This window comes from Mesoplodon bidens (assembly GCF_964165515.1).
Source record: "Mesoplodon bidens genome assembly, chromosome: 7".
NCBI classification, from domain to species: domain Eukaryota; kingdom Metazoa; phylum Chordata; class Mammalia; order Artiodactyla; family Ziphiidae; genus Mesoplodon; species Mesoplodon bidens.
Window position 1 is genome coordinate 17,739,603 of NC_138164.1, and position 13,193 is coordinate 17,752,795.

A 13,193-nucleotide genomic window follows, 5' to 3' on the forward strand; every position below is an offset into this window, starting at 1 on the left:
GCTGTAAGAAACCTAGACTCTGCTCATGAAGAGCACACACACACTTGCTTACTCCCAAAACAAGGTGGAGGAAGCTGACTGAAACTGCCCAGGACTCTGGCCAGTTTCCCACAACCACCCCAGTACAAGCCCCAGCCTGAGTCGTGCGCCTGCTCTAGCCACTCTTGCCCCATGGCAAAGCTCCACACTAGAGCAGCAGCTGTAGTGGCTGAGGGGAGTGTGCAGTTGTGAGGGACAGAGCTGTCCCCGACCCAGAATGGCAGCTGAATGGGGCAAGAGTGGCCATTGCTGACACTTGTGGAGGCAGCACATAGGAAGTAGTCTGGAACTCTGACTGAGGCCAGGACTACCACAGCTCATGCCTCTACCCACACCAAGTGCCCACAATAGCCCCTCTTGCTCCAGCATAGCTCACCTCTAGGGCAAGAATGTTGCTGCTGAGAGTGGTGAGAGCACACAGTTAGAGGGAATGGAGCCACCTCAGACCCAAACCTAAAGGCATCTGCTCTAGTAACTAGGGAACAGACCCCACCCCCAATAAGGAGGTGGTGGCAACTGAGAAGAGGAGAAACCCAGGCTCACACCTAGCTCCAGCTCTAGTCCTTCAATCTCCAGCCCCACCTCCTACCAAGGCGATAGCTGCCAGCATGCCCTGGAGGAAGACATGATTCATGCTTATACCAGATCCAGCTCTCCAAACAAAGCCACTGGGAACACACAGACTGTGTAAGGATGCTTCCACATAAGGATACTGGTTCAAGATCAAAACAGGTAATATTTCACCTAATTTCATAGAGAAATTAAGCAAAATAAGAAGACAGAGGAATTTGTTTCAAATGAAAGAACAAGAGAAAACCCCTTTAAAAAAAACCCACTAATGAAACAGAAATAATTTACCAGATAAGGAGTTCAAAGAATTAGTAATAAGAACACTAACAGAATTAGGGAAAAGAATAGATGAACACAGTGAGAATTTTAACAAGGAATTGGAAAATATAAAAAAGAACCAGTCAGACCTGAAGAGTACAATAACTGAAATGAAAAACACATTGGAAAGAATTAACAGCCGACTACCTCATACAGAAGATGCATAAGTGATCTGGAAGACAGAATTATGGAAATCACCTAATCAGAACAACAAAGAGAAGAAAGACTTAAGAAAATGAGAACAGTTTAAGGGACCTGTGCCACATCAAGAACACCAACACTGGTACTGTAAGGGGCCCAGAAGGAGAAGAGAGAGAGAAAAGGATCAAAATGCATTTGATGAAATTATGGCTGAAAATTTCCCAAACATGAAGAAGGAAACAGATATCCAGGTACAGGAAGCACAGAGGGTCTCAAACAAGATGAACCCAAACAAACTCAGAACACAACATATAATTAAAATGGCAAAAGTAAGAAATAGAAGAATTCTAAAAGTAACAAGAGAAAAACAAACAGTCACATACAAAATCAGCTGATTTTTCTGCAGAAACATTGCACACCAAAAGAGAGTGTCATGACATATTCAAAGTGCTGAAAGGGAAAAATCTGAAATCTAGGATACTTTACCCAGGAATATTATTATTTAGAATTGAAGGAGAGATAAAGAACTTCTCAGACAAGCAAAAACTAAAAGAGTTCATTGATATTAAATCTACCTTAAGAGAAATGTTAAAGGGTCGTCTCTAAGTGGAAAAGAAAAGGCTACAACTAGAAGTAAGAATCTATAGCACCAAGGACATTTAAGTCAAGGATAGAAGAGGAAGAGCCCATCTGAAAAGATGCTAGTTTCTCCCCAGGAGAAAAATAATGGGGGAAAAATTCTTTTGTAAAACATTATCTCTGCCATCTTCAAGCCCCCTCACAAAAAATTTCAAAATGCTTTAAGTAAAATCTCACTAATACAGTCAAAAAAAAAATCTATAGGAAAAGAAAAATCCCACTAGGAAAGGCAGATATATAGTAAAGTCTGTGGATCAATTACTTAAGTTAGTACAAAGATTAAAAGACAAAAATTTGTAAAATCAACTATAACTAAAATAAAGAGTTAAGGGATAAACATGAAGATATAAAATATGGCATCAAAAACACAAAACATGGGTGGGGGGAGTAAAAATTGTAGATCTTATAGAATATGTCTGAACATAAATGACTACCAGTTTAAAAGATATAGTTATAGGTTAATATATATTAAACCCCATGGTAAACACAAACCAAAAACCTATAATAGTTATGTAAAAACTAGACAGAAAGGAACACAAGGATACCACTAAAGAAAATCATCAAACCACAGGAGAATAAACTAAAACATGAAGAAAAGAACAGAAAAGAATTACAAGAAAAACCAGAAAACAAGTAACAATATAGCACTAAGTACATACCTTACAATAATCATGTTAAATGTCAATGGAGGGACTTCCTTGATGGTTCAGTGGTTAAGAATATGCCTGCCAATGCAGAGGACATGGGTTCAAGCCCTGGTCCGGGAAGATCCCACATGCTGTGGAGCAACTAAGCCTGTGCACCCCAACTACTGAGTCTGTGCTCTAGAGCCCATGAGCCACAACTACTGAGCCTGCACACCACAACTACTGAAGCCCGTATGCCTAGAGCCCATGCTCTGCAACAAGAGAAGCCACCACAATGAGAACTCCACTCGCCACAACTAGAGAAAGCCCGCATGCAGCAATGAAGACCTAACACAGCCCAAAATAAATAAAATTAAATCTTAAAAAAAAACAAAGAACCTCAATGGACTAAATGTTCCAATCAACAGACCTAGGGTGGCCAATTTAAAAAAAAACAACAACAAAAAACAAAAAACCAAGACCCACGCATATGCTGCTTGCAAGAGACTTACTTCAGAGCTAAAGACACACACAGCCTAAAAGCAAGAGGATGGGGAAAGATATTTCATGCAAATGGAAACAAAAAGAAAGCAGGTATAGCAATACTCGCATCACAAAAAATACTTTAAAAACAAAGACTATATAAAAAGACAAAGAAGGGAATTATGTAATGATAAAGGGATGAATACAAGAAGAAGATGTAACACTTATTAATATACATGAACCTAACATGGACCACCTAAATATATAAAGCAAATATTAACAGACATAATGGAGAAATTGACAATAATAGCATAATAGCAGGGGACTTTAATACCCCCAATTAGACCATCCAAACAGAAAATCAGTAAGGTAACAGCAGTCTTAAATGACACATTAGACCATTGGAGTCAATACACATCTACAAGGCTTTCCATCAAAAAATAGCAGAATACACATTCTTTTCAAGACCACATGGAACATTCTCCATGACAGATCACATGGTAGGTCACAAAACAAGTCTCAACAAACTCTGGAGGACAGAAGTTATATCAAGCATTTTTTGCAATCACAGTAGCATGAAACTAGAAATTAACTACAGGAAGAAAAATGGAGAAAACACAACATGGGGTGACTGAACAAAATGCTACTAAAAAACCCATGGGTCAGTGAAGGAATCAAAATGGAAATCAGAAAATACCTCAAGACAAATGAAAATAAAAACACAACTTTCCAAAATCTATGGATGCAGCAAAAGTACTTCTAAGAGGGAAGTTTACAGCAATACAGGTCTAAGGTCTACATAGAGAATCCTAAAGATGCCACCAGAAAACTATTAGAGCTAATCAATGAATTTGGTAAAGTTGCAGGATACAAAATTAATGCACAGAAATCTCTTGCATTCCTATACACTAATGATGAAAAATATGAAAGAGAAATTAAGGAAACAATCCCATTCACCATTGCAACAAAAAGAATAAAATACCTAGGAATAAACCCTACCTAGGGAGACAAAAGACCTTTATGCAGAAAACTACAAGACACTGTTGAAAGAAATTAAAGATGATACCAACAAATGGAGAGATATACCATGTTCTTGGATTGGAAGAATCAATATTGTGAAAATGACTATACTACTCTAAGCAATCTACAGATTCAATGCAATCCCTATCAAATTACCAATGGCACTTTTTACAGAACTAGAACAAAAAAATTTTTAATTTGTATGGAGACACAAAAGACCCTGAATAGCTAAAGCAGTCTTGAGGGAGAAAAATGGAGCTGGAGGAATCAGGCTCCCTGACTTCAGACTATACTACAAAGCTACAGTAATCAGGACAATATGGTACTGGCACAAAAACAGGACAGAAAGCCCAGAGATAAACCCACACACATATGGTCAACTAATCTATGACAAAGGATGCAAGGATATACAATGGAGAAAAGACAGTCTCTTCAATAAGTGGTGCTGGTAAAAATGAACAGCAAATGTAAAAGAATGAAATTAGAACACTCCTTAACACTATACACAAAAATAAACTCAAAATTGATTAGAGACCTAAATGTAACACTGGACACCATAAAACTCTTAGAGGAAAACATAGGAAGAACACTCTTTGACATAAATCACAGCAAGATCTTTTTTGATCCACCTCCTAGAGTAATGGAAATAAAAACAAAAATAAACAAATGGGACCTAATGAAACTTAAAAGCTTTTGCAAAACAAAGTAAACTACAAAAAAGATGAAAAGACAACTGTCAGAATGGGAAAGAATATTTGCAAATGAATCAACAGACAAAGGATTAATCTCCAAAATACATAAACCACTCATGCAGCTCAATATTAAAAAAAAACAAACAACCCAATCAAAAAATGGGAAGAAGACCTAAATAGACATTTCTCCAAACAAGACATACAGATGGCCAAGAAGCACATGAAAAGCTGCTCAACATCACTAATTATTAGAGAAATGCAAATCAAAACTACAATGAGGTATCACCTCACACCACTTAGAATGGGCATCATCAGAAAATCTACAAACAACAAATGCTGGAGAGGCTGTGGAGAAAAGGGAACCCTCTTGCACTGTTGGTGGGAATATAAATTGATACAGCCACTATGGAGAACAGTATGGAGGTTCCTTAAATAACTAAAAATAGAATTACCATATGACCCAGCAATCCCACTACTGGGCATAAATCCAGAAAAAAACATAATTCAAAAAGACACATGCACCCCAATGTTCATTGCAGCACTATTTACAATAGTCAGGTCATGGAAGCAACCTAAATGCCCACTGACAGACGAATGGATAAAGAAGATGTGGTACATATATACAATGGAATATTACTCAGCCATAAAAGGAACAAAATAGGGTCATTTGTAGAGACATGGATGTATCTAGAGACTGTCATACAGAGTGGAGTAAGTCAGAAAGAGAAAAACAAATATTGTATATTAACGCATATATGTGGAACCTAGAAAATGGTACAGATGAACTGGTTTGCAGAGCAGAAATTGAGACACAGAAGTAGAGAACAAACATATGGACATCAAGGGGGAAAGCAGCGGGGGGTGGGGGGTGTGATGAATTGGGCGATTGGGATTGACATGTATACACTGATGTGTATAAAATGGATGGCTAATAAGAAAATAAATAAATAAATACATTTTGTGAGGATGGCCAAAATAAAAAGAAACAATGTGGTATTAGTATAAAAACATCATATAGATCAATGGAACAGAATAGAGAGCCCAGAAATAAATCTACACACCTGTGGTCAATTAATCTTTGACAAAGAGGCTAGAATATACAATGGAGAAAAGACAGTCTCTTCAACAACTATTGTTGGGAAAGCTATACAGCCACATGTAAATCAATGAAGTTAGAACACTTCCTCACACCATAAACAAAAATAAACTCAAAATGGCTTAAAGACTTAAATATAAGACATGATGCCATAAAACTCCTAGATGAGAACATAGGCAAAACATTCTTTGATATAAGCCATAGCAATGTTTTCTTAGGTCAGTCTCCCAAGGCAATAGAAATAAAAGCAAAAATAAACAAATGGGACCTAATCAAACATACAAGGTTTTGCACAGCAAAGAAAACCATCAGCAAAATGAAAGGAAAACCTACAGAATGGGAGAAAATACTTGCAAATGATGCAAGTGACAAGGGCTTAATTTCTAAAATACACAAATGCTCATACAACTGAATATCAAAATACAAACGACATAACCAAAAAATGGGTAGAACACCTAAATAGACATTTCTCCAAAGAAGACATACAGATGGCCAACAGGCACATGAAAAGATGCTCAACGTCACTAATTATTAGAGAAATGCAAATCAAAACCACAATTAGATATCACCTCACACCTATCGGAATGGCTATCATCAAAAAATCTAGAAATAACAAATGCTGGAGAGGGTGTGGAGAAAAGGGAACCCTCCTACACTGTTGGTGGGAATGTAAATTGGTATAGCCACTATGGAAAACAGTATGGAGGTTCCTTAAAAAGCTAACTATAGAGCTACCATATGATCCAGCAACTCCACTCCTGAGAATATATCTGGAGAAAACTATAATTAGAAAAGACACATGCGCTTCAATGTTCACAGCAGCACTATTTACAATAGCCAAGACATGGAAACAACCCAAGTACCCATCAACAGATGACTGGATTAAGAAGAGGTGGTATATGTATATAATATGGAATATTACTCAGCCATAAAAAAAGAATGAAATATTGCCATTTGCAGCAACATGGATGGACCTAGAGAATATTATACTTAGTGAAGTCAGAAAAAGACAAATTTATGATCTCACTTGTATGTGGTATCTAAAAAATAATACAAATGAATCTATACACAGAACAGAAACAGACTCACAGACATAGAAAACAAACTTATGGTTACCAAAAGGGAAAAAGAGGCAGGGGAGGTATAAATTAGGAGTATGGGGTTAACAGATACAGACTACTGTACATCAAACAGCTAAGCAATAAAGACTTACTATATACCATAGGAAACAATATTTGATACATTGTGATAACCTATAATGGAAAATAATTGGAAATATGTAGGTAGATAGATAGCTATAACTTAATCACTTTGCTGTATACCTGAAACTGACACAATATTGTAAATCAACTATACTTCAATTTAAAAAAATAAATACATAGAATTTTTAAATTATTTGAGTAAAAATTAACAAATTTAAAATATTAGGCTCTACTACTTTTAAAAATGTTAAAGCTTTTCATTCAAGGTCTTTTAAAAATGTTCTTCAGAAGAGTTTTCAAAATGCCTACAATGAGGTCAGAGATTATCTTCTATTGTATTTTCTGGTGATTATTACTGGTAAAGATAAATGCTATTTTTACAAGTTTATTTTGTATCCAGCTCCTTGCTGACTCTGTTAATGCTAACAATTTGCTAACTCTGGTGGGGTTTTTTGGTGGACAATAACAACATCTGCAAAACATAAAATTAAAAAAGAAAAGAAAAATGAAAAATAAGACAGTTTGCTTCTTCCCTTACAATTCTCATACACCTGTTTGTTTGTTTTGTTTTCTTTTGTTTTATTGTTCAGGACTTCTAAAGTAGATAACATTTTTGTCTTATTCCTGACCTTGAAAGGAACTTGGGTTCTGTTAATTTTTATTTTTAATTATATCTCATTTTCTTGTTTCTTGTCCCTCTTGATTTACTCTATTGCTTTGTACCAACCACCTGGGTCTTATTGATTTTATGGCTGGGGTGCAGTGGACCTATTTTTTTGTTTAAGCTTTATGTGTGTTCTAAAGTACAAAAGGGTTGACAGCCACCAGTCTATAACCATTGTTCTCACAATTACCTGACTTGATTGCATGTGAGGCTTTTGAAAAACATAAACTCTTGGGCAAGGCATTTAGCGATTATGATTCAGCTGATCTGGGCTGCAGCTTGAGAATCCATATTTTTAGAAAAGTTTGCAGGCACCTCTGACTATCAAGAAGATTTGGAAATTACTGAATTTGAGAACCTATAAAAACATGATCTAGTGCTAAAAGGATAAAAAGGAACCTCTAAGGTTCTAACGATTTTTCAGTAAGAAGTTAACAGATATTTAGGTGGTTTGGGGGAAAATGTGGAGGTGGCCAGCCATCCTGGAAGAGGTGTATTAATAAAGAGTGAGAGCTGAAGGAAAGGAAGGTCAGCTCCAGAAAATAAAAAGTTACTCATTAAAATGTATCAGTAGAATGCAAAAAAGGAGTGGCAGGAACGAGAGAGTTAAAAAAGAGGGCATAGGGCTTCCCTGGTGGCGCAGTGGTTGAGAGTCCACCTGCCGATGCAGGGGCCACGGGTTCGTGCCCTGGTCCAGGAAGATTCCACGGAGCAGCTGGGCCTGTGGGCCATAGCCGCTGAGCCTGCGCGTCGGGAGCCTGTGCTCCGCAGCGGGAGAGGCCACAACAGTGAGAGGCCCGCATACCGCAAAAAAAAAAAAAAAAAAAAAAAAAAGAGGGCATAGCATAAAGCCATATTAAAATTAGACTTTACCCCCAGGGTAATGAGAAGTCATTGAAGGGATTTAAGCAGGGAGGGACGTGAAGAGAATTTTGCTTAAGAAGGATTGATTTAGCAACAATGGAGAAAATTGGAGAGAAAGTGGGACTGAAGCTTTGACCCTTGGGATGACTTCTACAATTCAGGAAATAAACAATGATGACTTGAACTATAATACAGTTGGGGAAGAAAAGACTATTAGATAAGGGTAAAAGATACACATAAGTAGAACTACCAGAAAGTAATGATGACTGGTGATAAGATGTATAAGAAAAGGAAGAGTAAATGCACTGGAATCAATTTATTACTCATAAGTATTCTCTGAGCTCTATATTTTGGATTTAATATATTTATCTACAACTGTTCAGGTATTATCAAAAACACTAAGGTTAAAGATAAATGTGTAGTATACATTTTATTCAACATTGTCAGAGTTTAAATAAAATTGATGATAATATGTAAATAAATATTCAAACACAGAATAAGTAAAAATTATTTGGACAGGTTCATTTCATAGTATGTCACATTCCTTGCCCCTTCAGTTTGGTTCACTCTAACTTACCCATTTCCCTCTGCCACTGGAACAGCTCCACAAAGTCCCCATACCCTAAAACATCACCGAGCCTGTTAAAGTCACCAACAGAGACTGAGCTGAGAATAAAGGGGATCATGGAGAAACTAGACCAGCTGATCCCACCCAGACCCTTCACCCACGTGAGCTCCACCACCAGCGCCACACACAGCAAAGCCACCCTCCTCAGCCCTCAAGACACATACTGCAGGGGGGATCAGCTAGACGTCCTGCTGGAGGTGAGGGACCACTTGGGACGCAGGAAGGAATATGGCGGGGATTTCCTGAGGGCCAAGATGTCCTCCCCAGCCCTGAAGGCAGGCGCTTCGGGAAAGGTGACAGACTTCAACAATGGCACCTACCTTGTCAGCTTCACCCTGTTCTGGGAGGGCCGGGTGTCTCTGTCTCTCCTGCTCATCCTCCCCAGTGAAGGGGTGTCGGCTCTCTGGAGGGCAAGGAACCAAGGCTATGACAGGGTGATCTTCACAGGCCAGTTTGCCAGTGGCACCTCCCATGTCAATACTGATCGTGCCCTGGTTTTAAATTCAAGTGCTGAACTGTGTGAGAACCTGGATACTCGTGTCCAAGAATTCTACTTTCTGACCTCAACACATACTCTGTGAGGCCCTGACTGACATGACCACCAAAAATGGAGAAATTTCTTATCTTACTGTCAAGAAAGAAGCTTTTTTTCACAACTAAGTATACTTTTAGATACCCTGAGAGGTACACACAGGCAGAGCTACATTGCCTACCTCAATTAATATTGAGCATGACCCTCTCAGATGCCTCTTTAAGGTCTGATCAGGTATGCGGCATCTTCCTGAGCCCCCTGTTCATGACTCCTACCACCAGGGTTGGCATTCTCACTCAGATGTTCAATAAAAGAGGGCTGCCCAAGGTGAACTATATTACATATGCCTGTCCTTCTCCATGATGACCGGTATTCTCAGATTCAGTCATATCTTTTACTGTAGACCTAGGTTTCACAAAATATGTTCAATGGAAAAGTATTCTGCTGTGTTAGTTAATAGATGTTACACCAGAAAAGGATTCCTTGATAAATGTATGATAACATCCATGCTTCTTCATCCCCCATATCATATTCTGTAGATTCTACCTCTTAAGTATCTTTTGCATTTATCCATTTCTCTCCATGACTAGTGCTCTTACCTGAGTTCAGATCATCATCATCTCATCTAGATTACTTTTCACAGATTTCTTGCTGCCTAGCCTACCCTCTCTAATCCATTGTCCACACTGCAGCCTGAGTCATCTTTCCAACAATCCAACTCCTTCCTACTGGTCATCTCCAATTGATCTCAAGATCAAGTATTCTCAGATATTCTCCGATATCAGGTTGGAGGAGTCCTTCATACTCCCTGAGTTGTGATCTAGTGATTCTCGGAAGCCTCCAGTTGAACAGACCTCCATAAACTGGGGTGTAAGCATGTTTCTCATATCAATCACGGCAGTGTCAATGCCAAGATTTTCTTCCATTCCTCACAAATATACTCACTTCCTGGTCTGCCAGCTCTACCATAAGCTTCAAAACACTTCATGAGTCACTTTGGGAATTTACAAAGGATAACTTAGATGCCATCACAAATCCCAGAACCTATGGGCCAATCCCTGAGACAACCTATCAGTTTCAGATTCTTTGGCTACTTTTCTAACTTTCTGTAAGTCTCAGGGGCTCAGTCCATTTCCTTTTCCCTTTCCATTCTTTTTCTTTCCCCTAGGGATCCATTTTTTTTCCTGAAAATTCACTTTCCCTAAGCTTAGCCATAGAGTGGAATGCTAGGTTCTCAGCAACCCCTTTCTTAGCAGTTTTCTAAGTAAGCTTACAGTCTTTTCCCCTTAAGCTCCCAAAAAATATGCTAAGAGGAAGTAAAGTATGGATAGCAAACATGGAAAAATAACATGCATTTCAGATCTTACATAGTTATCCAAGTGTTGGCTCCTGATCAATAGTCTTTGATTCCCTTCTGAAACAAGTAAAAGCACAGTTGGGTTTCTGTTCTTTCCCTTTGATCTCTGATGGTACCCCTCACCAAATCTCCTCCTACCCACTAAGTGTCCTTATGCCTAAGTCCCAGTAAGGATGAAAATGTGTTGATCCCTTCCTTTCTCTGGATTGAACCTGAAGAGACATCCATAGCAGTGAATCAGGTACCACTTATATCTGTTGTACTACCTGGCACCTGGGTCCCCATTTACCCGTGTCCCCTTTCTGCCTGCTACCGCTTACCTACACATGTACACAGGATTGGAACAAAGAGTGAATCAAAGGGAGGGTAAGAGCTTTGAAGTAGGAGAGTCAGATAGTCAGTCTTTCATCAACTGGAGGAAAGAAACGCAGTGTATACTTATTCATGCATCAGACTGAACATGACTTTCTGCCAGTCACTTTGTGAGGTATTAGGGACACAGCAGTGGACCAGGCAAATGTATTACCTTCCTTCATAAAGCTTACAACCCTCAGAAAGCAAGTTTCTAGGAAAAATGGAAGGTAAACATGGCAGAAAACATACATAAAGAGGGAAGCAGGAACCCTGTGAGAAGAGGTCTTCATGCCAGGCTAAGAAGCCTGAACTCCTTAGGTAAGTGATGGGGATTTTAAATAAACAACCTTAAAATAAAGGATTTTAAGCAGTAATGCAGTTGCATTTGCAATTAGAAAGGATGCTCTGGCAATTGTGTTGAAGAATTTAGATGGGATAAAATTGAGATGGCCTGGCTAGAGGCTGACAGTAATCTAAGAAAAATATTGTATGAACTTGAATAAGTGATGTGTAAGTAGAGAGAGAGGAGGACTTTCAGATTAGATAAATACTTTGAACCTAAAATTCCAGGACACACTGATTGCATGTGACAGAAGAGCAGAGCTGCCCTGGACTTCAAGGTGCTCCCAGAAAGGTAAATAGTTTTCCTAATGCTTATACAATGGATATACAATAAAAAATCCCAATTCATATACAATGCCCAATAGATACAATATTTACAACAACCATAATAGCTTGCAGTTGTAGCAAATTTTAAATTATCCTTCACCCACAAGCTTCTATTACTTGTATTGTGTCAACAGACAGCAGGGTAATTTGTTGTCTTATTTTTTTGAAGGTCCAGTATAGGAGTTGAAATGATGAAACATCTTAACCATATTGATGTCTCCTGATATAACAGTAAGTTTGCTTTGTCCTGTGGTAGGTGGTGCTTGGCATGGATCTTCTAAGAGACATTCTGACACAGAGGAAACTTTATCAGAATCAACCCTAGCAATCACGATTTTCTGGGAACACCATTCCTAGCAGGGGTCTGTGGTGTCAATCACCTTGGATTTTAAAGAGAGAAATCAATTCAAGGAAATTATTTCAAACTCTTTTTATAACAGATTTCATCTCAATTTATCCCAAAGGGGAAAGTATTCATATCCTACATCCATATTTAAACCCAGGAATGCATCTCCTAGAGTCAGTGATTCTGTCTGAGGGACATTCTGTACAAATCTCTGATGGATACCACAGCTTCAGAGTAGGAACATTTTGGTTTAGTTAGCTGAATTCTCTGTGGGCATACCTTCCTAACCTTTAGTGGATGCACTTAGCAGTTTTATATGGAGTTTTCCATTTCATTAAATGTGTTTTAGTGTTAAACACAAAGCCATGTTACTTATGAAAGAACAATGTTTATACTTAGCTTTAAAATAACTTTCTTTAAAGCCTAAGAGTTTACCAATAACAATCATTTTGAGATGTACCTCAACTGATTTATTGCCTAATATTTATTCATTTATTCAGCAAATGTTTATTGAGATTCTAACAGATATGAGGCATTATGGGCAAATGGAGAAAAATAAATGTTCAGCAAGGCTGCAATCTGAAAGACATTTAACCTACCAATTCTATGAAGGAAGTAAAAAGGCAGAAGGGCTTATGATAAGGTGGTATTTGACTTAGCCCCACAGGATATCTGTAGACAGGGAATGAGGTGAAAGAGAAAACTCATAAAGATCATGAGTAAGGTTGCCAGGTTTAGCAAATAATAATACAAAGTATCAGTTCAATTTCAGTAATTCCTAATTTCTTATGCATATGACATGAGATAAAGGGAAAATATTGCACGAGAAATACTGACACTAAAAAATTATTGCTTGTTAAAAATAATTCAAATTTCATTTAGTATTCTGTATTTTTTAAATCTGATTAACTCTACTCAGGAGCAAAATCATCATGAACTTTGGTCAACAGCCC

At 38.1% G+C, this 13,193-nt stretch overlaps 1 protein-coding gene across 1 annotated transcript; it reads left to right on the top strand.

Annotated features, from left to right (window-relative positions):
* Window positions 1–664: 664 nt before the first annotated feature.
* LOC308620046 (NXPE family member 4-like) lies at window positions 665–9,726 on the top strand (the record flags this gene model as incomplete). The annotated part of the gene is made up of 2 exons (XM_081239394.1): window positions 665–726; window positions 8,957–9,726. The coding sequence occupies 2 exons, from the start codon at window positions 665–667 to the stop codon at window positions 9,561–9,563; spliced, it is 669 nt and encodes a 222-aa protein (XP_081095520.1). The 3' UTR covers window positions 9,564–9,726.
* Window positions 9,727–13,193: the final 3,467 nt, after the last annotated feature.